Source organism: Giraffa tippelskirchi, chromosome 10, assembly GCF_054371585.1.
Source record: "Giraffa tippelskirchi isolate mGirTip1 chromosome 10, T2T-mGirTip1v1.2.pri, whole genome shotgun sequence".
Taxonomy (NCBI): Eukaryota; Metazoa; Chordata; class Mammalia; order Artiodactyla; family Giraffidae; genus Giraffa; species Giraffa tippelskirchi.
The window spans coordinates 36119015-36146341 of record NC_137284.1 but is presented as its reverse complement, the minus strand read 5'-3'; the positions used below and the strand labels follow the sequence as shown (position 1 = coordinate 36146341).

Genomic DNA, 27327 nt, shown 5'->3' with positions numbered 1-27327 from the left:
AGTTTGTTTCAGAAGCATTGATGAATCAAATCTTTAAAAAAGATTTTTTTTATGATTGGTTGTGTTGGGTCTTCATCGCTGTGTGGGGGCTTTCTCCAGTTACGGTGAGTGGGAGCTACTCTGGTGTGGTGTGTGGGCTTCTCATTATGCGATTTCTTGTAAAGCATGGGTTCCAGGGGCAAGGGCTTCAGTAGTTGCATGTGGACTCAGTAGCTGTGGCACATGGGCTTACTTGCTCCATGACATGTGGGATCTTCCTGGTGTCCCTTGCATTGCAAAGCAGATTCTTAACTACTGGATCACCAGGGAAACCCTGAATCAAATATTATTTTCAAAAAATGTTAGTCACCCCCTTCATTCCTCTACTCTTTCCTTCTGTTCATCCATCCAGAAGTGTATTTATCATAAGCTTGCTATGTACTGACAGGCAGTGTACTAGGTGCTTGGGAAAAAAAATAGTTAATATTTTGAATAGAGACCCAGACCTGTCCTTTGAACTGACACATATGGGTCATTATTAATTAGCAAAGGTGTTTTGAATGCTTACTGTGTCAGGCAAAGTACTTATATCAACCCCTTGTGCAGAATTTGGGAAAGGTCTCTCTGCGGCAGCTACACAAAAAGAGGAAATACTACTCCTTTCTTTTAGGATTTTTATTTACAACAATGATTACTCCAGGGAGTCCTAGTGTTGAAATGTAGAATTTATTGCAATTATGACTTTAGAAACAAGAATCTTGTCAATTTTGTCAGAAATGAGGTCTATACTGCCCCAGCACCTAGTCAATTCACCGAGAAAGGTGGATCTGATGGCATCTGATGGTCTATAAATAAGAATTATATTCTGGGGTTATATCATCTTTGTTTGGTGTTGCATAGATGGCAGTTTGCTTCCAAATTAAGCCAAAATTATTTTCTTAGGGATACGTGATAAGGACTAGACGTTTTGGCAATAGATATGGAGAATTTCAAACAGAATAAAAACTCTTAAGTGCTGTAGTAATTACCCTTTCACTTTCCTGAAAATAGTACGTATGGCTTCTGCAATCATACTAAAATTTTAAAATAATCATGTCCTCTTTGGAAGGCAATTGCTTTAAATTGGATAGATTCCACTCATGTTTCCGTGAAAGAATTTGAAAATTCTGTCTTTGGAAACCAAAATACTGGATGGCAGAACTGGATGTGTCTTTCACTTTAAAATGCAGTCTCTCTGTGGTGAATATATTTGTTGTGGTAAAGTATTTGAAAGGAAATCCTCAGAATAATTTGGGGTAAAGAAAAACACTGTGTTAGAATAAGCCAACCCATCAGTTTTGAACTTTGAAAATTGCTTTATTTTGAATCAGAAAGGATTAATAATTGCTCATAGTGCAAAGAATATATGTTTTTATTACAATATATAATCCTATTCTAAGACACACTTCTGAATTTTAAAGGACTCTGGCAAAATGCTGTGACCTCCGTGATTTTTCTGAATGAATCAGTGTTGCGTTACCTCAGGATTTCGGCCTGGGTCCTGGCAAATCTCTCTCTGAATAAGCGATTCCTGTAAACGTTGGGAACTCTTTCACAGGTTAACTTTCCCATCATTTGACACTGCTTATGCTATATTGTCTCAGCCTAGATATATCCTCTCTGGAAAGAAGGGTCCTGCTAGTCCGATAAGAAGCTCTCTTTCCTGAGATCTGGATTTTGTGTGTGGGGGGGAATCAGCTAGGAGAGGGGCAAGCCAGCATGCCAAATCGCGGGGAGCCTCTTTACTGTGGGGCTCCATCCAAAAAGGGTTTGTAGCACAGTGTACAGTCTTGTAGCCCAGCTGTGTGGAGCATTGATTGCTTCTGCCTGGAGCAGGGATACTGTCAAGTTGCTCTGAGTTGAGTCATCTATTGACAAAGAGCTACCAGCCCGCAGATACTGCTGTGCGGAGCTGCTCCGGCGGCTCCCACCGCTCCCACGATGCCCTGCTTATAGCAGCTGTCAGAGATACTGAGGGATCCACGGAAGGGGGAGGGAAAAAAAAAAAAAAAAGACTTTTTACAACTGCCTGGAAGAAAGGGGGTGTGAGCTAGGAGGCATTCCCGTGCAGAGCTGACCAAAGGCGAGGGTAGGCACCCTTGCAGTATGAACGCACACCTCACCAAGCAGCACAGCTGCCCCCGGGGCTCCGGTGGCACGGATGCGGGTAGGAGCGCTCCCACACTGACCAGAGATGCTCACTGCGCTTGTGGCTGGCAGAGGAGTCCTCAGGGGCTCGGGTACACCTCCCAGACTATGCCCCCCTCGGGAGCTGGGGGCCCGGCTTCAAACAGGAGGACCAAGCTGGTCACCTTGTGGGACAGTGTGCGGAAAAGCCCCCGCAAGACGAGCATCAAGGGCAGAGGGCCTTGCGGGGAGCGCTGTGCTTGCCCACATGGCTGGATCAGCCCCGCACAGGTGAGCCTTTTCCTGTGACTTTGCCTTGACGGTCCGAGAGCAAGTTGGGGACGGTGAGCATGGTTTGGAAACTTTGCCGAGTCTTCGTTGCTGACTCTAGGGTACGCTGGTGTGGTCAATGGTAGGCCAAGAAATCCTATCGTTTTCATGGGTGTTTGTGGGCTCACACCCCTGGGCGGCCTGGGAAAGGCAAGGGATGCCCTGCTCAGTTGCTTTCGGTGACTTTTCCCCAAGTTCCACTTCTCTAGCCCTCGGATGATTTTACTCTTCTGGTCAGAGTCTTTTAGCCCAACTTTTACTTCTGATCATTGTTAACTTTTTCTATTCTGTCTAGCTGAGGTTTGTGTTTTGTTTTTAAGGAAGAAAGAGGAAATGAACTTTAATCAGATACTTTCCATCTCTTTAAATATAAAAAAAAAACACATTTATTTCTTTAGCTGTGGGATACAGTGATTTGAAGTATACTGTTCTAATTTTACTCTGATAATGCTGTATACCTTTTCAGTAATGGAGAAGAAAATGTGTTTGTACTTAATAATTCATTTTATAAACAAAAGGATTAGAACTAGAAGCAAACTAGAGGGTGATTACACTCAGAATAAAATAATGAAACATTTCTTTTATTCATAGAAACAATAAGGTGATTTATATTAAAAAGCACAACTCATATTCCCTTGTAACGTATTTTTGAAGCAGATGTTCAGAATCCTTTAATTTGATTCCTAGCTTATTCTTTCCCCAAACTACTAGCATTTTACCAGAAGTAAGATTAGCTCATTTTTTTTTTTCCTGCCTCCATCAAGAAGAGGGAAAACAACTTCCTGTAAATGCTATAAAATATAAATAAAATGCACCTGTAATCATTGCCATAAATACAGAATTCCACTTGTAAATATTCATTGAAAAGAGAAAAGCTGTGCTTGAAGAAAAATGCTTTCTTGATTTTAAAATGATTTTAGCATAATTAAGAAGTAGATATTGATCATGAGTAAAATGTTGTGGTCTGAGAGGTGTAGAGAATGTTCCAATTTTAATATTATTTTTTAAAGTAGTTGTAAGAATATATCACTAAATCTTAAAGCTGTAGTTCCATATACATGGTTGTGTATATGGCTTTTGATGCATTAACATCATGCATTTCAGCATCTGGGAATCAAGAATATATTGTCATTTTAGAATTAAACTAGTTCAGCTTGAAATAAAGTTTGATGTTTGGAAACTCAGTTTTGTTTTTTTTTTAAAGTTAAAGTGAATTCCATACTGAGTACACAGCCTTGACAGTTATGAAGTCTCTATATATTCTTTTCCAATATATGTGTCTATATGTCTTTAACCTGTATCTCTTAATTGATTAGGTTTAAGTCTCTATGTAAGGCTTACATAGGCAGAGAAGACAAATGCATCTAGCTTATGGATTTTGCACAGAGTAGTATGTGCAAGCATACTTTACCATTATAATTCTTTTTATCCAAGATGTTATAAACTTTTCATAATTTCTCAAAGAAAAATCTCTAATACTATAATAACTATGCTCTAAAAATCTTCGTGCATTTTTCATCAACCAAGGGAAACTTTTCCCTTCTTTGGTTTTTAACAAAGTCAGCCTCCTACTTGCTTAAATTTATAGCCATTTAGTGCTTTAAAGATTGAAATAGACTCTGCAATGATAATTAAAGATCCAGTGGCATATGAGAAGGCAATAAAACAAGACAGCCACTGTCTCCCATTACTCTTTGAATACACATTTCTATACATTTTTTTTCTTATTCATATGTACTTTATCAATTGCTAAGAGCAGTTTTCCCCAAATAATGAAGAACCAGTAACATATCTTTTAGGGTCTTCAATGTTGTAACACTCTTCTATTACCTGTTTCTTCCACCCTTTTAAAGAGTCCTAAAAATGTACTATATCAGATTGATCAGTCTCTCTTCATTCCAACCCCATGCGCATTCAAATATATTATGTTGAGTATTTTTTAATGTGTCTGTATATGCACATGTACATAGATTTTAATATATTTATTTAAATATCTCTATAATACCTAACTACTTGTATATATTAACATGTTTTCATGTGTATATAATTATATATATATACATGCATATGCATATACACACATAAAAATTAAAGTTCTATGTTATTCTTTTTGCTCCTAGAAACTTCTAGCTGTTTTTACACAATATTTTTCCTCTCTGTATTAAGTATATTTCCTTTAGTTTCGATAGGTGCTTAGAAATAATGCTCTATGTATATATATGTGTGTGTGTGTGTGCATGTATATAACTATTCATTTACATATGCATCTAAAAATATATCTAATACTTGAAATAGATGTGTGTATGTACTATATGCCCATGTAAAGTATCACAGAAATGTGTGTGTTTGTGTGTATATGTGTCCACTAAAACAAAGTCTGCTTTGAGAATTTTTGGATACTATTTTTACCCCTTAAATTAACTAAAGATATCCTGTGAAATGTTTTAAAACAAAGGATAGAGGCTAGTGACAGTAAACATTAGACTCATTGATAAGGCAGAAAGAAGGGAAGTGCACACTTGAGAGTTGCCTGGGGACTCATGTGTGGTACAGCACATGCCTGAGGGCTATTAAGTGTCTGGGAGCTGGGATCCTGCTCTTGGAGATAGCCGCTCTATTCTGTGGCAATCAGCAGTGTGATTTCCGGCTGCTGTAACACAGGGCCATCATGACTTGAGTTCCTCCCAAGGCTCTTGGCCAAGCTCCTGTTATTTGGGGTGCTGTGTACTGACAGGACTTTGTCATTGTGTTATTCCTAAGCAGGAATAAAAACAGCTTCTGTTCCTTCTCAAAGAAGTTTTCATTCCATTTGGATCTGTAGAATTAATATAACCATAATCATACATAAGAAAATGGAAAATTATTGTATCCAGAAGTGAGTTCTGGAATGCAAGATAATAGTATCAGCCTTGGGGGGGGGAAATGTACCCATTGCTGTTTATGTGGCATTTGTCCCCAGAGCAGACTGGTCTGGGGAGGCAACACAAAACAGCGAATACTCAGAGACCAGGGTTCTGTGCGTTTGTTCTTTATTCATTCATTCTTCATTTGTTTATTCAACTATCATTTCCTGAGTGCCTATTATATGCCACTCTGTCAGACTCTGTGGATATAATAGGAAACAAGTAATGTAGATCCGACCCCTACCATTATGGAGCTCACAACCCACAGTGGCATACAACACTTAACAAATGTATCATTATATATGCAGAATTATAGCATCATTAATCAGAATTTGGAAGTGAAGCAAAGTTCAATGGACAGCTGCAAATTCCATAGTAAATGTATATTCAAGATAGAGAGGGACATCAAAGGAGTAAGAGGAAAAGATCCTTTTTTAAAAGAAAAGATACTGTATCTCTCTATGCTTGGATTTTCTGTTTGTAAAATTAGGATAAAAATAGTACTTAACTCACAGGATCATGGTGAGGAATGATGAACATAGTATATGTAAAGCACTTGCCACCGTGCTTACATCTAGTAGACTCAATAAATATTTGTGGAGTGAATGAATAAATCATAAATCCACAATAAAGTTCACTACTATTAACCTATTCCTTCATTCGTTTTACCTGTTTTTCTTGGAAGAGAAGGGAGGTAAATCAGTGAAGACCTTGCAGAGGTAGTGACACTCAGACTGAACTGAATTAACTCTTGAAAAAAATGTGCGTTTATCAAGTCGGCAGAGAGAGAGATGCTTTGGGCGCAAAGAGAACAAATGCCAAAACACTTGGAACGCCCTGGTGCCTTGTGGAACTGCTCCCACTTCTGTCTGCCCATGCAGCAAGGGGCGGGGTTGAGCCTTGGGGAAGATTCCGCTGGGTTGGCAGCATTGAGCCGCCACAGGGTTTGAGATCTCTGCCTCTCTGGATTTGGCCTTAGAGTCAAAGAACCCTTCTAGGCCTCGGTTTCTCTGACAGTGTTGCTCACTTAGTTGTGTCCAACTCCTTGCGACCCCATGGACTGTAGCCCACCAGGCTCCTTGGCCCATGGAATTTTCTAGGCAAGAATACTGGAGTGGGTTGCCATTTCCTACTCCAGGGGATCTTCCTGACCCAGGGATCAAACCTGTGTCTCTTGCATCTCTTGCATTGGCAGGCAGATTCTTTACCTCTGGTGCCACCTCTATGTCTAAGAAAACTGGTTTTCCTAAATGAACCTCTGTATCTCTTCCGAAACTAATATTCTGTGGCTCTCTCATCTGACATCCATTAATGAATGAGAAGCACTTTAGAAAGGATTTGTTCTTCAGAGCTGGATAATCCAAAGTGTGAACTTACTCTCTGTGACCTCACTTGCTTAACCTCTTTGAGACTCACTTGTCCTTTCTGTAAAATGTAGAATGATGCAATTATGTTGCAGTAAAGTGTAATAAGAATTGAAAGTAGTCTATAATAAGAGCCTGGCATGGGCACTTAGCACACAGGAATCGTTCAGTTAAAGAAACGGTACCTGTGATGAGTAGTGATATCCAAATTATGTTTTTTAACCTGAAGAACATTATCCATCTAATTATCAGTATTGTGGTCCCCTCATTAAAATGTCTAGCTTGTCGACTGAATTTTCTGATGTCTCCCTTACACTGATGAAGGTTAGGCTAGGCAACTGTCCGGAAACACTAGGCACAATACCACATGATGGGGTAACACTTTGTCCACCAGGGTTCTCAGAGGGTTACAGTGGTGTCCACTCCAAAAAAAAGAAAATCATGTAAAATAGAGTCGTATTGATGAACTAGCATTTTTGTAAGCTTGTATTCCGAGGTAGGTGATGTTACATTTTTTCAGTAAGATATTCCTAGAACAACTGCATTTGAAATGTTTCACCCAACTCTAAATCTGCCCTAGCAGCCCCTCTACAGCGCCTCCAGAAATAGCAGTTTACAGGAACTTGAGAGCAGAGAATTTTTCAGTCCAAGGAGTAGGGTTGCCTAGGCTGAAATCTCAGGTTCAGCTTATGCCGGGTTCGAAAAGATCTGACAGTTTGTTTTAACTCTGGGCTGCTGCTACTGATTCCTTCCATAGAGAGCCCTTTAAGGAAGACTAAGACTTTTTCATCTTTGGAGAACACCAGCAGTCTCCAGGCAAGGGGAGAATAAGGGTATCACACAAGGAATGAAAGCTCTGAGCCTTCCTTGGGCAGATCTGAAGCTCAACACTCCTGGCACCCCTGCTTCTGGACGCTGACATTAGCAGAACATTCTTTCTAGGGCAGGACAGGAGAGACCAAGTATAGAGGGCGGAAAAGAAAAGAGCAAAGATGGCAATATTTATCGAGCACTCACAATGCCCACCATGCATGAAGCATTGTGCTAGGGTCTTTACATTAGTCATTTCTTGGAATTCTTTCAAAAACACTAAAAGAGTGGTGTTGTAATTCCCAGTTTTTAGATGTGGAAACTGAGGCCAAAAGTAACTTGCTCATGTTACCGACAAAGGCACGACTGATAAAAGCAGAAATAGTTTAAAGTTCTATTGAGCTCCTTAACCTTTCTGCCACATCTTACAGAAAGACCTATTTGAGGTGCAATGGAAGAGAGAGTACCCTCAGGGACTTCTTTAATTCAAATGGAAATTTCTTTAAGGAATTGGAGTGCTTTACAAGGTTGGTTGGACTGCCACCTCCTAGCAGAAGCCCAGATATCCCCATTCTATTTCATTTTCTGGTCTCAAGAAGCCTGAGTTGGTTGAACCCTTAAAGAGCCCTTTGCTCTCTTGGTTAAGAACTATGCTGATTGAAGCAGTGGAGTAGATTTCCCATAGTACTGATACGCAAATAAGGCATTTATCTTAGAAAGACCACATCATCTGTGGTTATTTGCAAATAGAATTCCATCTTTCAATATTTATGGTAAACTTAATAGAAATACAAAATAGGAGTACATGAAGAGATTGTCTTACTTAAGTCCAGGAATATCATCTCACATTGCTGAATGAAGGTGAATTTCATGTACATAGTCTACCTACCTATGCATCTATTATGCCAAGAATCAAATATCTCCCATATATATGGTGGGGTGTGTGTGTGTTTGTATATATACACACATATATATACTGCCATTTCCATTGGCCATCCTCTTCACTTTTTTTTTAATATTGTTTTATCTTTTATAAATGTAGTATAACTTATTTTATCCTCCATTCTCTACATTCATTCCTTTAATTAATTTCCTAAAGGCATGTATATATGTGTGTGTGTGTGTGTGTGTATACATATATATATATGTATACATATATATATATATATAAATCATGTCAGAGCTGGAGGGGGATTTGGAGGTCATCTACTGTGTTTTCCGAAGGAGAACCTGAAACCTACTTACTGTCATTATCAGTCATTTTAACATTCCTGAAACCTAGGAAAGTTAAAAGACTTGCTCAAGGTCATTCAGTTTGTGGCAGGATCGGCCAGTGTCTGAACTCAGGATTCTTTGCACTGTTTCAAGCAGCTTTCCCTCTCTTGGACCTTATTTGCTCCTCTCCATAAAATGTAATTACTGACAGAAAATTATTTAGCATGCAATTTGTTGATAATGCAGTGTTGGGCATTATGCAAAATATTACATAAACCTAATTTGTACATTCTTATAATTCAGACCACAGTCCCCAGAGAGATAAGGAGAGAGACAAGCCATTAGAAGTCATTTTAGAAATGCATGGAGGGACTTGTGTACTGATAATGACAGGAAGGTGATGCTGGCATTCAGGAGAAGGGGGCCAAGGGTGCTAAATGCACTATAATGTGCAGAGCAGTCCTGCACAATAATGACCCCATACACTACATAGTTTCTAACATTTCATATTCATGTTTTTTTAAATTTTCTAAACTTAAAGTCAAATTCAGTTTTATAGACAAAGTATTTTCTGCAAAGGTTTAATAATAATTTAATATTCTAGGAATGTAACTCCTGCGTAAATCTAGGAATCATTGCACTTTGTTCTGTTAGGAATTTTATCAGGATTTGATTTCTAGTTTGGAAAATCCCTTTCTTGAGCAATATTGCTGCTCCTGATACTTACACCATCAATACACCTCCCCTCTATCAGTTTATATTTCTAAATGTCACCTACAAATATGTAGTCGAAGAGACTTGAGGATCCTTTTAATAGATATACAACCAAAGATTTTGAATAGGTAGCAACCCATGAAATATAAATATTTCATCAAATTTCAATAATGTTGTTTTTAAAAAATATTTCATTCAATTGCCATACCATATATTTATTTTTAAAATGTTTTCACACAGTAAGAAATCTGTTTTGTGAAAATTGTGTGGAATTATTTATTTTAGAGGTTTCTGGTGTTTATAGTATTACTTTGATGTTGTTGCAAAGGTCATTTACACTCAATTTCCCTGTAAGTACTTAGGAACCTGGGATTTATTAATATGTATTCTCTATTCCTCATTTTTTATCAAAGGATAGAGTTCCAAGATCTGTTGAAGTACTAGAAATCAAATGAAATGCATACCTTTACATGAGGGGAAGTTCCAAATAGGGATAGAGAGATAATGATTGATATATAAGTAGGCAGGCAGATAAACTTCCTCAGCGGCCTGCCCTATAATAAAATAGGGAATTATTTTGACACTGAAGTTATAAATTTATAACTTATAATTAAATTATAACTTTATAATTTATAGTCCAATTTATTTGCAAAACTATGACTTTTTGCTTTTTCCTCTTTAACCACCGGCAATCTTGCAGATTATTTACATTTCAACAAAATTTCCTTTGCTCCCTTATTATATGCAAATCCATTATTACTTCTTCCAACACTAATTTTCAATCTAAGACCATCCTATGTCTGTTCTTTTGCTGTGCTTCATGTAGGATATAACTGGTCTCTTTATTCCATTTAAATCTAAATTTATTCATTATAAATACATGCAATCATTTGACTACTTTATTACATTTTCAGGTAGAGTTGTGTTCACAGATTGCCATTTTGAAAACATATCATTTTAATATAAAGTACTTTCTTTGTATTTCTTCTTTTACTTCAGTTAGGCATTATTTTAAAAATACGTAGGCAGTTGTATTATCCATGAATTTCATTTCAGATAGATAAAAGGTATTGTAAAATAGATACTATAAAATGGAAAGGCTGAGTAGAATTGAGAACACTGGTTAGATATTTGAAATTGTTATGTGTCTTGTTACATGTGTGCATTTAGCTTATCTTCCAACTAGACCACAAGCCAGCAAAGTATAGCTTCCAGGTCAAATCCAACTTGCTACCTGTTTTTGTATAGCCTCTGAGCCAAGAATTTTTAAAAATACTTTTGGTAGCTGAATAAAATAAAAATAATAAGCTTAGTATAATTTTGTGTAAATGATATGACATCCCACACAGCCATTCTCATTTGTGTACATATTATCTACGGCTGCTTCGATGCTGCAACTGCAAAGTTAAGTTGTTGAAATACAGGCAGTAGGGCCAGAAAGTCCTAAAATACTTACTGTCTGACTCTTTCTAGAAAATTTACCAACCTCTGCAATAGAATTTCAGCTTTCTATTTTCTTCTGATGTAATGTCCCATTCTGCCTAACAAGCCTATCTTATTTAAAAATCTGGTTTAAGCACCCTCCTCTTTAATCCTTTCCAGTTGGTTTTAGTTCCCCAAAACTCTACTTAGTGGTGTCCTGCACAGTTAGCAATTACCTGGCGTTGTGGTGAGTTGTTTCTTTCTCAGTATCCTGATCAGAGAGTGAATGTTTCCTCATAGACCTAACTTATAGTCTCCAGCTATCCAGTCATCTCTTTTTGACAATTTTATAGTATCATTATTAAGTTATGTTTTTGGACCTAGACCTCTCGGCTGCATTGGTGACTGTGGAGAGGAGAGATGAGATCGTTTCTACCTTTATGTCTAGCTGGTCATCACGCACAATTCACCTATCACATTGTTTCGCTGTTATTAATACATGTCTGCTTCACTAAGCTGAATTCAATGAGAGCACAATCTGTTTATTTATCCTTGTTTTCCCAGTAACCCATCCTGCAGCAATAGGTCAGTTTGCTACAATCAATCAGTAGATTCATTTCTGAATGAATATTAGCATGGGGCCTTGTATATAAAGGTTTTAAATTTTGAATTTGATTTATTGTCATTATTATTGCTTATTATGCAAGTGCCTTAAGATCAAGAGTGACATCTTCTGCCCTTCAAGTAGCTCTATGTAATAACAAACAGATTTGAATCAAAAGCTGTTAGCATAGATTCATCATTTTGCATATTTTTCTTGTTTTTAGTTTGACTCAGATTCTTCTTTTTGGTGGTGCTCATGAAATATGGGAATTGCACTGTTCAGAAATCATGTTCTGCCTTCAAGTGGGTCATGCCGTTCAGTGATAGAAGGTACTGACCTGCACTCTGACAGGACAAGCAGAAAAAGAAAATCTGATTGTACAGTTTCTTTGTCTAATTTAGGAGTCACTTGCCCTCTAAAAGGTTGAAATAATGTTTGAACTATTATTTTATAATTAGTTTTTGTACAGTCTCTGGTAGACTGCATGACCTTTTTTCTCCATCATTTTCATCATTAAATGTAAGTGCTCAGAGTAGAGTAGTTGGCATCACCACATTAAAAATCCATAATTGAACACATTTGCACTTCATTCTGATAGGCTGTGTGATTTAGTTAGTGGTCAACATTGTTATAGTTTTTCAATAATTACTTTTAAAGTGAATGAAATTTAAAATTATATAAATAATTCCTAGATTTATACTACATTTTAGAATGATTAGCAAATATATCTGCCTATGTCAGATTGGAAAAATAGTCTTAGAAAATGCTTTCTGATTCTGTTTTTATAATAGTCATTCGTTTCTCTGAAATTTCATCTGTTCTCCATCACATATATTATTGCACTTAACTGCAATGTTTTACGTTTTTTTAAGACTTCATGTTTTTAGAGCACTCTCACAGAAAAATTAAGAGGAAGATATTTGCAAGATGTGTGTGTGTGTATGTGTGTATATATATATATTTTTTTTTTTGTTTTGTTTTGACTTCAAAATTTTTTAATAAAAATAAAGACTAAGTGGATAACCATAAATTCTCTTAGTTTAACAGTGAGCATTTATACTACTTTTTAAAAATAATTTTATTATTTGGTTTTGATGTCCACAAGTCTGTTCTCTACTAGGTTCATTAGTACCATTTTTCTAGATTCCATATATGTATGCATTAATATATGATACTTGTTTTTCACGTTTACTTTACTCTGTATAAGAGGCTCTAGTTTCATTCACCTCACTGCAACTGACTTGAAGTCATTACTTTTATGGCTGAGTAATACTCCCTTGTATATATGTACCACAACTTCTTTATCCATGCTTCTGTCAGTGGACATCTAGGTTGTTTCTGTGTCCTGGCCATTTTAAATATCGCTTCAATGAACATTGGGGTACATGTGTCTTTTAAAATTGTGGTTTTTTCAGGGCATATGCCTAGGATTGGGATTGAGGGGTCATATGGTAGATTAATTACTAGTTTCTTAAAGAATCTCCATACTGTTTTCCACAGTGGTTATATCAGTTTACATTCCCACCAACAGTGCAGGAGGGTTCCCCTTTCTTCACATCCTCTCCAGCATTTATTGTTTGTAGATTTTTTGATGATGACCATTCTGACTGATGAGGTGTGAGGTGATATCTCATAATAGTTTTGATTTGCATTTGTCTAATTATGAGTGATGTGGAGCATCTGTTCATGTGTTTATTGGTCATCTATATGTCTACTTTGGATAAATGTCTGTTTATGTCTTCTGCCCATTTTTTGATTGGGTTGCTTGTTTTTTTCTAATATTGAGCTGTATGAGCTGCTTGTATATTTTGGAAATTAATCCTTTGTCAGTTGCTTCATTTGCAATTATTTTCTCCAATTCTGAGGGTTGACTTTTCATCTTATTTATAGTTTTCTTTGCTGTGGAAAAGCTTCTAAGTTTTATTAAGTCTCACTTGTTTGTTTTTATTTCCATTAATCTAGGAGTTGGGTCAGAGGGAATCTTGCTACATTTTATTTTTGACATAATTTTTGAGTTGAGTTCAGTCGCTCAGTCGTGTCCGACTCTTTGCAACCCCATGAATTGCAGCATGCCAGGCGTCTCAGTCCATCACCAACTCCCGGAGTCTACCCAAACCCATGTCCATCGAGTCGGTGATGCCATCCAACCATCTCATCCTCTGTCGTCCCCTTCTCCTCCCGCCCCCAATCCTACCCAGCATTAGGGTCTTTTCCAATGAGTCAACCCTTCGCATGAGGTGCCCAAAGTATTGGAGTTTTAGCTTCAACATCAGACCTTCCAATGAACACCCAGGATTGATCTCTATTAGGGTGGATTGATTGGATCTCCTTGCAGTCCAAGGGACTCTCAAGAGTCTTCTCCAACACCACAGTTCAAAAGCATCAATTCTTCGGTGCTTGGCTTTCTTCACCATCCAACTCTCACATCCATACGTGACCACTGGAAAAACCATAGCCTTGACTAGATGTACTTTTGTTGGCAAAGTAATGTCTCTGCTTTTAAATATGCTATCTAGGTTGGCCATAACCTTCCTTCCAAGGAGTAAGCATCTTTTAATTTCATGGCTGCAATCACCATCAGCAGTGATTTTGGAGCCCCCAAAAATAAAGTATGACACTGTTTCCCCATCTATTTCCCATGAAGTGATGGGACAATATGACATGATCTTAGTTTTCTGAACATTGAGCTTTAAGCCAACTTTTTCACTCTCCTCCTTCACCTTCATCAAGAGGCTCTTTAGTTTCTTCTTCACTTTCTGCCATAAGGGTGGTGTCATCCGCATATCTGAGGTTATTGATATTTCTCCCAGCAATCTTGATTCCAGCTTGTGTTTCTTCCAGCCCAGCGTTTCTCATGATGTACTCTGCATATAAGTTAAATAAGCAGGGTGACAATATACAGCCTTGACGTACTCCTTTTCCTATTTGGAACCAATCTGTTGTTCCATGTCCAGTTCTAACTGTTGCTTCCTGACCTGCATACAGGTTTCTCAAGAGACAGGTCAGATGGTCTGGTATTCCCATCTCTTTCAGAATTTTCCACAGTTTATTGTGATCCACACAGTCAAAGGCTTTGGCATAGTCAATAAAGCAGAAATAGATGTTTTTCTGGAACTCTCTTGCTTTTTTGATGATCCAGCAGATATTGTCAATTTGATCTCTGGTTCCTCTGCCTTTTCTAAAACCAGCTTGAACATCTGGAAGTTCACGGTTCACGTATTGCTGAAGCCTGGCTTGGAGAATTTTGAGCATTACTTTACTAGCATGTGAGATGAGCTCAATTGTGCAGTAGTTTGAGCATTCTTTGGCATTGCCTTTCTTTGGGATTGGAACGAAGACTGACCTCTTCCAGTCCTGTGGCCACTGCTGAGTTTTCCAAATTTGCTGGCATATTGAGTGCAGCACTTTCACAGCATCACCTTTGAGGATTTGAAATAGCTCAACTGGAATTCCATCACCTCCACTAGCTTTGTTCGTAGTTATGCTTTCTAAGGCCCACTTGACTTCACATTCCAGGATGTCTGGCTTTAGGTGAGTGATCACACCATCATGATTATCTGGGTCGTGAAGATCTTTTTTGTACAGTTCTTCTGTGTATTCTTGCCACCTCTTCTTTTTGATGCAATCTCAAAAATGATAGAATGATCTCTGTTCGTTTCCAAGGCAAACCATTCAATATCACGGTAATCCAAGTCTATGCCCCAACCAGTAATGCCGAAGAAGCTGAAGTTGAACGATTCTATGAAGACCTACAAGACCTTTTAGAACTAACACCCAAAAAAGATGTCCTTTTCATTATAGAATACAAAAGTGGGAAGTCAAGAAACACCTGTCATAACAGGCAAGTTTGGCCTTGGAGTACAGAATGAAGCAGGGCAAAGGCTAATAGAGTTTTGCCACGAGAACACACTGGTAATAGCAAACACCCTATTCCAACAACACAAGAGAAGACTCTACACGTGGACATCACCAGATGGTCAACACCGAAATCAGATTGATTATATTCTTTGCAGCCAAAGATGGAGAAGCTCTATACAGTCAGCAAAAACAAGACTGGGAGCAGACTGTGGCTCGGATCATGAACTGCTTATTGCCAAATTCAGACTTAAATTGAAGAAAGTAGGGAAAACCAATAGACCATTCATGTATGACCTAGATCAAATCCCTTATGAGTATACCGTGGAAGTGACAAATAGATTTAAGGGTCTAGACCTGATAGAGTGCCTGATGAACTATGGACAGAGGTTCGTGACATTGTACAGGAGACAGGGATCAAGAAAATCCCCATGGAAAAGAAATGCAAAAAAGCAAAATGGCTGTCTGAGGAGGCCTTACAGATAGCTGGGAAGAGAAGAGAAGTGAAAAGCAAAGGAGAAAAGGAAAGATATTCCCATCTGAATGCAGAGTTCCAAAGAATAGCAAGGAGATATAAGAAAGCCTTCCTCAGCAATCAGTACAAAGAAATAGAGGAAAACAACAGATTGGGAAAGACTAGAGATCTCTTCAAGAAAATTAGAGATACCAAAGGAACATTTCATGCAAAGACGGGCTCGATAAAGGACAGAAATGGTATGGACCTAACAGAAGCAGAAGATATGAAGAAGAGGTGGCAAGAATACACAGAAGAACTGTACAAAAAAGATCTTCATGACCCAGATGACATAATTTTTAATGACTACCAAATGTCACAGTTTCTACATAAACTCATGCCATTGAACATTTAGATTACAGTATTATTATTATTGTTAATATAAATAACACTGAAGTAAGTGTTGGTATACACAAACCTTTGATCAGTTTTCTCATGAGGATATATTTTCAGAAAAAGAATCAGTGAGTCAAGGGTGTAAATGTTTTTAGGCTTATAATATTTAGTCATTCAGTCATTTTTTTATTCAACAATTAATTATTGAACATTTTCCATATGCCAAACACTGTGTTAATAAATGCAGACATAATAGAAAACAAAAAAGATTGATATCTGCCCCATAGAGATTAGTTAATTGCCAAATTGCTTCTAAAAGAACTTGACAGATTTATAGTCCTCCTGTTCAAGGAGTGTGTGATTATATCTTTTCTCCTCTACTCTTGATGGTTTTATCTTTATAAAACACAATATATAAATTTGGTAAGTTAAAAATTTCATATCATTGCTTCTTTATTTGTTTTCATTAGTTAATGAACATGAATACTTTTCATGGGATTGCAGTCATTGTTGGACACTATTATAGCATCTTATGGGCTTCCTTACTCCTTGGAAGGAAGGTTATCACCAACCTAGATAGCATATTGAAAAGCAGAGACATTACTTTGTCACCAAAGGTCCATCTAGTCAAGGCTATGGTTTTTCCAGTGGTCATGTATGGATGTGAGAGTTGGATGGTGAAGAAAGCTGAGTGCTGAAGAATTAATGCTTTTGAACTGTGGTGTTGGAGAAGACTCTTGAGAGTCCCTTGGACGGCAAGGAGATCCAACCAGCCCATCCTAAAGGAGGTCAATCCTGGGTGTTCATTGGAAAGACTGATGTTGAGGCTGAAACTCCAATACTTTGGCCACCTCATGTGAAGAGTTGACTCATTGGAAAAGACCCTAATGCTGGGAAGGATGGGGGCAGGAGGAGAAGGGGACAACAGAGGATGAGATGGTTGGATGGCATCACCGACTCGATAGACATGGGTTTGGGTAGACTCCGGGAGCGGGTGATGGACAGGGAGGCCTGGCGTGCTGCGATTCATGGGGTCGCAAAGAGTTGGACACAACTGAGCGACTGAACTGAACTGATGGGCTTCCCAGGTGGCACAGTGCACAATGCAGGAGATACAGGAGGTTCTAGCCTTGGGTCAGAAAGATACCCTGGAGTAGGAAATGGCAACCCACTCCAGTATTCTTGCCTGGAGAATTCCAAGGACAAAGCAGCCTGGTAGACGATAGTCCATTGCATCCTAAAGAGTCAGATAGGACTGAGCACACACACACACACACACACACACACACACACACACACACACGCACACACACATATATAACATCTTCTATAACACCTAGTATAATAATAATACCCAGTTGGTGATTTAATACATGCTTAATTTGTTGACTGGATGGATGATAGGATGGATGGCTAGAAGGAAGGAAAGATATACAAGTAGCTCAGTAGTTTCTGTTTAAAGTCCTGGTAGAAATTTCCACCTTCCATAAATAGAGCAGGGTAGTTCTCAACCATCCTCATCACTCTTGTCATGTCACTGTAACTCTTCCTCATGTCTGTTCTCTGGAAGGAGAAGAGCTGAATATTCTTTTTTTTTCACACTGGTCTAGGTGAGCAAGATTGAACTGAATGACTGGTGAAAAGGTAATTAGTACAACAGACAGAAGTAGACAGACCATCTGACTATGTCAGTAGAGAATTTGCTGAGGAGTGCTGCTGGGCATTAAATTGACAGGAAGGGATGTTGAAGAGGAAAAGTGATCTAACTGGAAAGGAAAATATTCTGTAAATGTCATGGCTATCTTATAGTATGTTTACATATGCTTAAGAGTTCTGTGCAATTTGTATATAGACATATTCAAGATCCACATATTTTAAAATGCAGACAGTCTGCCCTTGAAAGTGAAAGCCATATCTTAGAATGATGGTATGAAGTTGTATCCTTTAAAACCACACCAATTTTACATTGCTGAAACCAATATTTAGAATTAAAGTTACATACACAACAAGTCTGTGAACTCCTCTTATCAAATCTGGATACCTCTAACTGTTCTAAAAAAAAATTGTGAACTCAGCCTATCTATGAGGGCAGCTGTTTCTTAATATAAGACAGCACATTCATTTTCAAAGGACTGGATGGAATAGTGACAGAAAAATAGATGGAGGATTGTAACTGTAAGTAGATTAGGGCTTCCCAGGTGGCTCAGTGGTAAAGAATCCATCTACCAGTGCAGAAGACTCAGGTTCAATGCCTGGCTTGGGAAGATCCCCTGGAGAAGGAAATGGCAACCCACTCCAGTCTTCTTGCCTGGAGAATCCCATGGACAGAGGAGCCTGCAAGCTACAGTTCATGGGGTCACAAAAGATTTGGACACAACTTAGTGACTAAACAATAACAAAGTAGGTTAAAGACAGGAACTCTTGAGTTTATAAAAAAGCCTAGCATAACTGGGAGTTGCTTGTAGGCTTGTAATTATTAATTTTCCAATAATTCAGTCAAAAACAGGTACTGGTTGACTTTATGATGCCCATCCCTTTTTGTGCAGAAGCTTTAGCCCATTTTTCACTACTCTTTGTCTTTCCTACCTGGACTGCTCTCAAGTATTCTTGCCTGGAAAATCCCATGGACAGAGGAGCCTGGCGGGCTACAGTCCATAGGGTTGGGAAGAGTCAGACACAACTAAGCACACATGTAACAGCCACAAATTGACATGCAGAATTTTAAATTAGAGCGTCTCAAATCTTTTCATATGTTACACCGCCATTCTCAGTGCTTGATACAGATGTGTACTATCACTCACATCAGCTATTTGCAAGAGCCAGTAGCCTCCCAGATACCTCCCATCCTTTCTAAGTGTTTTTGTTGCCAAATTTATGTTTACACTCAGTTCAGTTCACATCACTCATTGAGGTATATAATTTAACAACTTCAGATCATTTAAAGTAGTGCTTCACTTTAACTGTACTCTAACTTCTGGAGAAGGCTAGTATGTCTGAAAATGTTAATGAATGGCCTACATGGAATTAAACATGTTAAGCAATTGTTTATTTTTTAGTTATAGGATTTTTCAAAGCCTGTGGGTTTTCCTATCTCCTAGAGGCATGTAAAGTGTGCAGAACATTTCTTAGATGTGTGTGATGATTAAATTCCTTTTTCATGGATACATCTTTACCAGCATCTCATGAAACACAGTTTGCCAAATACTAGTTTACAAAATAAAACTTGTTTCCCTAGCAAAGCTTACAAGTCATCTTCAGTTTGGCCCCAGCCTGTGTTTCCATCCCCTTCTCCAGCTACTCCTATTGTGTTCTGGTCACACCCAATCATCCACTGTTCCCTAATTCCCGGAAGCCGCTATGCAGTCTCCTGCCAAATCTTTCCTCATGCCTCACTCTGTCTGTAATGACTTTCCCTGTTTCTGTGTTTGATAAAATTCCATTTATCATTCAAGGATCATCTCAAATGTTCTCTTCTTTAAGCTTCCCTTTCTCTGTGCTTCCACAGAATGTGGTATATACACCAACTTTTCACTTAGCACTGTGATTTCTCACTCTCTTTGACCATATTGGAAGCTTTGAGAAGCTTTGACATATTTTTTTGAATAATTGAGAGAATGATATCTTTAAAAAATCGGTGAAGAGGAAATAGTGTTGTGTTAGGCAAGACATGCTGGACAAGTACTTCTTTAGGTAATAAATACTGTGATCAGGTCCCTGGATCCTGTTTTTGTCTCTCTTAAATCCCAGATAACCATTCTGATAAGTGTTCAGAGGGAATTGGGACTAAGAAGCTGACTCAGATTGGCTAAAATATACCTTTTATATGACATCAAATTATGAAGAAAATCATTGCAGTGAAAAATATAATTGTCAGATGAATTGAAACACCCATGGCCATAAAAATCTGTTTTTTCATTCACAAAGATTTATTGATCTACTGATGCTCAGACCTATTCTAGAAAGTTGAAAATATAGCAAGAAATACAGTTGGCAATATTTGGAGCTTATGTCGATAAATAAATAAAATTAACAAGCAAACATATAAACACTACTTCAGATGGTGGCATACTATTAAAAAATAAACTATGGCAAAGTGATATGGAAGATAGGTTGGAAGTGGGGCTTCCTTAGATAAGACAGTAAAGGAAAGGCGTAATGAGGAGGAGAGACTTGCGTTGATATTTAAAAGATGAAAATACAAAGAGAACAACGTCATGACAATCTTCATGTGATGTTACAAATAAAATAATAGCATGTTCAAGGGCACTATGGTAGAAACAAGTTTGATATGTTCCTGCAACAGAAGAAGGTAAGTGTGGAGAAAAGAGAATATGGGGAGGAGAAAGGGCAGGGATGAAGGTTGGAGGTAAAGCCAGGTCATATAGACTTTGGAGACTATGGGAGTGAATCTGAATTTTATTCAAAGCTCAACAAGAAGCCATTGGCTTATTTTAAATAAAGACATGACGATCTAGTGTACATAGTGAGATGAGCTAGGGAAGGGAAGGGCACTAGTTAGAATGCTGTAGAATGGTATTTCCAAAGGAGAGATTTATGACGGCTTGACTGAGCAGCTGTGGATCCACTGTATGAGTTGAGGATCTATTTTGGGTGTAGAGCAAAAAAGGTAGATTAACCAGTGCCAGTATACTTGAGGCAGAATACAACAAAAGGAGGCAGATAAGAAAAATAAAAGACATCAAGGGTAACTTTCAAGGGTACTGAACTTCTCTCCTTGGGGAAGGTCAAGCCATCTTCAATATTCATTAAGTATTTGAACTCAAATGTTCAGACTCCTTCCCACTGTGTAAGGTCCTAGATTGACAAACGAAGCTTAACTCTCTGATTCCCCTTTTTCTTTGATTTCCTTCTTGACCCCAAAGCTCCTCTCAAACTTCTGAGTGATATAATTTTTCTTTAGAGTGGATAATATGGTTATCAGTTCTGCTGGCCTGAGTGTTCTTTCATTCCTTTAAGGTTACCTTGAATGGCTGAGTTTTGATCTTATTAGGAGGAGCATAATTTACCTCATATTTAATTCGGAAATTGCAAGGATATCTTAAAGTCCCCAGATATTGATCACGAATTAATAGATCATGGCCCACCGAATATCTGATCTTGACCCTCTTCTTCCTCTTCAGTTCTGATTTTGACCCCTCTCTTTAATATTTTCATGAGAAAAATATTTGGGATTTAATGCAATTGAATACATTGGATGATGAAGTAATTTAAGAGGGTTATCATGTAAAGAGAGTTTAGATGAGATACCAAGGAGAAAATAATCATTTGGCCCTAATGAAAAGTATTTTCATCTTTTAGAGCATATGGTTGAAGCATATGATCTCCTTGCCCCCTTTTGTTCCTTACTTTTCATTTGAACTATGAAATGTTGAATATATCCCTGGAACACCGCTTACTGGGTTTATTAGAAATTGCCCCAAATATGAAGGAAAAATGATACAGGATATTGAGACCATTTAAAATGGAATCTTGTCTCAGTTTCTTACCATTAAACTTCAAATAACAAAATAGTGTCATAGGCCTGTGTTCATTCTGAATCTTTAAGAGTTGATGCTAGTTATGTTGCTAATTAAATTCCAAAATGATTTTGAAAAATGAAACATCTTTCTAAGAGTTACTCTTCCTTTAAGCCTCAGTTTGATTTCAAGATAGTAACGTGTGAGTTTTATTTTGGGGAATAAACTTCAGCCACTGGGAATTTCAAAGGATATTCTCTTTGTACATTCCAGACTCATTGACTAAACTGATGTATTGGGTGGGCCAAAAATTTCATTCCTTTGGTGAATTCATTGTTCAATAAAGTTCTTGGTGAAAATGAAAAGTGTCTTTTATTGTTACTTAAAACTGAAGGAACTTTTTGGCCAACCCAATAGAAATTGGTAAATCATATTCTGTTGTATCAGAAAGTGTCCTCTTATCATGAAATGCCTGTAGCTATCATGGCAGCAACCTGACAATGTCCACTATCCCATCACTAAAATTGCCGTGTTGTTGACCCCATATAGCATTGGCCTTGATAAGAATGCATGAGCAGTCTCCTAAACAGTTCTTTGTTTCAGATCAGTCTGTAACTGTATATTGCAAGGGCCATGGTTTAATTCATACCTCAGCAGAAATCACATAGTGACAGGCTATGTTAAGTGATCTGCCTCTTCCAATTTGGACTCATGCTTGAATTTCATAACTCAGAGAAAAATGAGTGAGTCTGCTGCAGTGGAAAAATACAGAACTGGAAATCAGGAAGCTTGGGTACCAGTAGCAAGGCTACACTGGACTCTTTGAATCAAGTGTCACCCTAGCCAAGTGTCAGAATCTTAGGGTCTACCTGTCAATTAGAGGAAGTTAGAATAGATTTTAAAGAAATGATTAATACATTTGACTGTATAAACTCAGATTGATTCATGATGGTCATATGGACCACGGTGCTAAGGACAGTGGGATTACATCAGATCCCCTCAGGAAAGAATACAGTAAAAATTAGCACAGTCAGCCATGAATTAGAAGGAAAAAGTGTCAGCCTAAATCTCTAGTTTCTTTAATAGCCCTGGTATTCAATGTCGCCATGTGCTTCATGGAAATGACATAATTACAATAAATGATTATAATAGTTACCATTTGTGAAGAATTTCTTATATACCATTATTTTAATTTAACCTTCAAATTAATGCAGGAATGTAGATCACATCATTCCCATCTTATATATGAACAAATGGACTTTAGGAGCAAAGTTTCTTGCCATAGTTCATACATTTAACAAGTACCAGATTTATGGTTGAAAGTCAGGTCTGACTCCAAAAGATCACTCCTTTCATTGTTCTCTACAAATTCATATGTAATCCTGCAATTGTTGATGTTGACTTGATTTGTGAGAGGCTGGTAAGCATGAAGTTGTCAGAAAACTAAACTGACTTAGGTCACTGCATAGCTCAAAACATATTGATTATGGATTTCTGCAAATTTAATAGGTTTGAGAATGAAGTAGGAACAATATAGTTTTTAAATTAATTTACTTATGGATACTCTGGAAATTATGTAATATCTTTTTAAACTTCTTAAGACTACATAGTTCTGTAATGAGAGTAAAGGTGTCAAATTCTGGAATGAAGACAGCTTTTTAGTCTCCTTTGAAACTTGGACGACAGTTGAAGATGATTTAAGGGTAACCCTGACTCCCAAGCTTTAGGGTCCAATGTGGCTGCTGCAAGTGTTCTGACCAGGGGACGGATCTGTCTGTCGCTTGTCCCAACACAGTAGATGACATCTGGTAAGTCCTTAATAAATAATTGCTGAAGGAAGAAATATGATATTGCATTCTTATGTTTCATCTCTTATTTCTAAGAGATGATCTTCAAAAAGCTAGCTCAAGTTCCCCATTTTTGCTTATGCATCGTAACTTTAAGATATAACCCATATTACTCAACAAATTAAAAACAGAGTGCTGGTTTAGCAAGATGAACCTGGACCAGAGTTAGGCGGGCAGCTGTGATTTTTCAGTCCAGCTCTCTATCCACTGAACTTGCCTCCTATCTGGTTACAGGGTTACATCATTAGATGAATCATGCTGTGTGTTATCTTTCCTGAACCCTTTATGTCCTAGTCTGTTACACAGGTGCTATTATGGCATATTGTTTTTCTTTGAGGATGATAGGACAGAGAGGAAGGGAGAAGGTCGTATTTTACAGGAGGTTTGTATCCTTTTTTTCTTCCCCAGAACATCTAACTATTGCATGATTGGTGAAATTTGGCTTGTCTTTTAGACAATGTTTTTTAAATTAGGTGTGATTGTTTCTGATGAGTTCTAGATTGTTCACACAATCATCTCTTCATTTTAGCAGCAGCTGAGCTTGAGTGCATCCCTCTTGTTGGAACTCTCATTATATGCAGCTTCTTCCCCATCATTCCCTGCCCCCCCCCCCCGGCCTTTATGCTGTTTTAAAATTGTGATTTCAGAGTAAGGTATGTTGGTCTTTTGCCTTACATTTCTTAGATTCTAAGGGAATTTAGCAGTCAATAGTGGATCAGGGACTAAATCTATTCACAAGTATCTTACCAGGAGTATTGGAACAGTCTTTAAACTGGCCTTTTGGCTCCAATGCATCACAAAATCCATCCACTTCAAGCTGCCAGAATATGTCTAATACCCCCTCCTCCCACGAAATGCCTTGTCATTTCTCCACTTCAGTGGCACCACGCTGCTCATGGGGTAGAGTCCAAATTCCTTAGAGTGAGAGAGAAGCCCCATAACCCACTTACTGGCCAACTTGAAACCTTAAAACCAATTTCTCTTCCATTTACCCTCCTAAGTACATTACTCTCCTGAGAAAAACACTGTCACATTTTGAATTCATTTTATAATCTCATTTCCAAATGTCATTAGCTATCAAGTTTGAGGATGCCTAATAATCACCACCTCTTAAAAATCTGAAGATTAAAACCAGATAATATAGAGGTTCCAGATTCTGATAGAGAATTTTTAAATATCAAATGTATTACTATTTTTTTTTAACATTTATTTATTTATTTGGCTGCACTGGGCCTTAGTTGTGGCATATGGGATCTAGTTCCCTGACCAGGGATTGAACCTGGTCAAAGCACTGGAACCTCAATGCATTGGAAGCATGGAGTCTTAGCCACTGGACCACCAGGGAAGTTCCTCAAGTTTATTACTGATAAGAGCTAGATGGGAGGAAATGGCTGTGGCAGGCAGTAAAATGAATTTACTCCAAACTGCCAGCTTCTATAGAGGCTCAGTCTGCCTTGCTAAGCTTATCTTACAATAGCAAGAGAGAATACAAGGGTCCTGCAGCATGGCCAGCTCCCAAGAGGAAGGAGTGAGTTTGCCACACCCAGTTCCTTGTTACAACCTTAGCCTGCTGAAGACTTCCTTCTCATTGTAGGGATGGAGAAAGAGACCCAAAACGTTACACTGGGGAAGCCTTTCCAGCTGAAACCATTCATCTGAGCCTGGGAAATCTTCTGTTCCCTTGTCTTTCTATGGAATTCCAGCTACCCCTGCACATCCAGCTTCAGTGATATTTCTTTTTGTCTCTTGGTTTCCCTGGTCTGCTTATTCCACATATCCCCTCAATCCCCTAACCAACTTCACTACATTGTTTTCCATTACACTTCATATTCACTTCATTATAATATAGGATGTCAGTATAGTGAAATGATTAGCTCTTCTGTGAAATTCTGAAAGGCAGGAGCTGTATTATGCTTCACCAATACAGAGTGAGTTTAGAACCTTGTGGCACTTAATAAATACAGATGTTTCCTAAAATACTTAAAAGGAAACTAAGTGAAAATGACTTACTTCAGTGACCACTGGGATGGAAATGTGTCCCTATTAACTCATCTGATCTGTTCAATGACCCTGAGAGACTGAAGATCCTACTCTCATTTTGCAGATGAAGAAAGCAGTTCATAGCAGGATTTTACCTAACTATCCATGGAGCCAGTATTCAACCCCAAGTTGGCCTGTTGTACTTAGATGAGCCCTTATACCTCCCTGATCTTTGGTCATCAGTAAACTGATGAATATAATTCAGAATATAAATTAAACAGGTAAAAAGGTCATTACATGAGAACAAAAACTTATACTCATGTTTTTTTAAGCCTTTTACAATAAGTTTTTAAATAGATAAGAGGGAGTATATGTTTAGAAGTTAACATTTTAACATTGACATGTTTAATGTTTTTGCTGAGGTCATGTTATGCCCTGTATCATTTAGAATGTATAATGTAAGTTACATGACATATGAATGGGTAGCCCATGTAGCCTACAGGTTAGCTATCCATCAATATATTTAATTTTAAAATTTGTGCATTGCCCATGTAGTCTTATTTGGCAGTATCCTTTCTTTTTATTCTGAACTCATTAATTCTGTATTATTTTTTGATATTTTTGTCTTTTCCCCATATATCTTATTGAATTTATGTCTTTGATATATATATATAAGCTGACCAGCTGACTTCCAGTCATTTTAATCAATGTTCAGTTGCATATGATAAAATCTACCTCATCTTCAAAATACTCAGAGTAAATTATAAGAACTATGAGATTTTCCTGGATCATTTACTTCCCTGGTTGCTAACAATTTTTTGTTCAGTGATAGGGCAATAATAACCAGTGTATACTGAATGCTAACCATGTGCCAAAGAGTGTCTGCCTAAGTATGCATTTTTTTCTAGAAATCTTCATCAACAACTATGTCAGTTAGTCATTCATTTTCCCCATTTTCAGATGAGACAACAAAACTTCAGAGAGAATTTAAGCAACTTACCCATGGCAACACTGAGTGGCAGTGTTAGAATTCAAGCTTTTGCTGACTCACTCTCAAAACTTGCATTTTTACACTGTGTTAACAAAAGCATAATTCTCACTTTCTGGAAGCTGAGCGTTACCTTTAGAGAGGGACAAAACTGAATTCTGTCTCTATAAATAACAAGCTCTGAAATCCTAGATGTGTTACGCAATCTCTCCCCCACTTCAGTTATTTGCCTGTTCAATGGGTACAATGCCTATATCATGTGCTGTATGTGCTTACTCACTCAGTCGTGTCCTACTCTTTTGAACCCCATGGACTGTAGCCCGCCAGGCTCCTCTGTCCTTGGGGATTCTCCAGGCAAGAATACTGGAGTGGGTTGCCATGCCCTCCTCCAGGGGATCTTCTGAACCCAGTTCTCCCGCATTGCAGGCAGATTCTTTACTGTCTGAGCCACCAGGAAAGCCTATATCATGAGGTTACTTTACTAAAAGACAGTACAGAGGAAGCTTAGTGCTGTACCTGGTATTTGGTGGATGTTCAGTAAATGCTAAATCCCTTTTTCTTGCCTTCACACAAGAAAATAATCATCCCTATGTTTCCAAAGCTTTTCTATATTTTTTTTTATTTGAACCCCTAAGATCCCTGGTCTAACAAGGATTATTATTTCTGTTTTACAGATTTATATTTCTTTACAGATAGAAAAAAGGACTCAGAAAAAGTCAAAGGGCTTAGTTTTGGTTATACACACCTTGTAAGGAACAGAGCAAGGGCTTTATGCTCCTCACTCCTTTTTAGTACACAATATTCGCCTCTCATAAAAACAAGC

General features: G+C 37.9%; 1 protein-coding gene across 9 annotated transcripts in view; it reads left to right on the top strand.

Annotated features, from left to right (window-relative positions):
• The window catches only part of DLG2 (discs large MAGUK scaffold protein 2), a 2308738-nt gene that overhangs the window by 1380791 nt on the left and 900620 nt on the right, over positions 1-27327 (top strand). For 5 of the 9 annotated variants that reach the window (XM_081536917.1, XM_081536914.1, XM_081536913.1 and 2 more), the window contains exon 1: positions 2101-2436. The exons of the other annotated variants lie outside the window; for them this stretch is intronic. In XM_081536917.1, the coding sequence (XP_081393043.1) occupies positions 2125-2436 (312 nt within the window). In that variant the 5' untranslated portion in view covers positions 2101-2124. Of the gene's footprint in view, positions 1-2100; positions 2437-27327 lie in introns of those variants that run through there. 9 annotated transcript variants of the gene reach the window in all.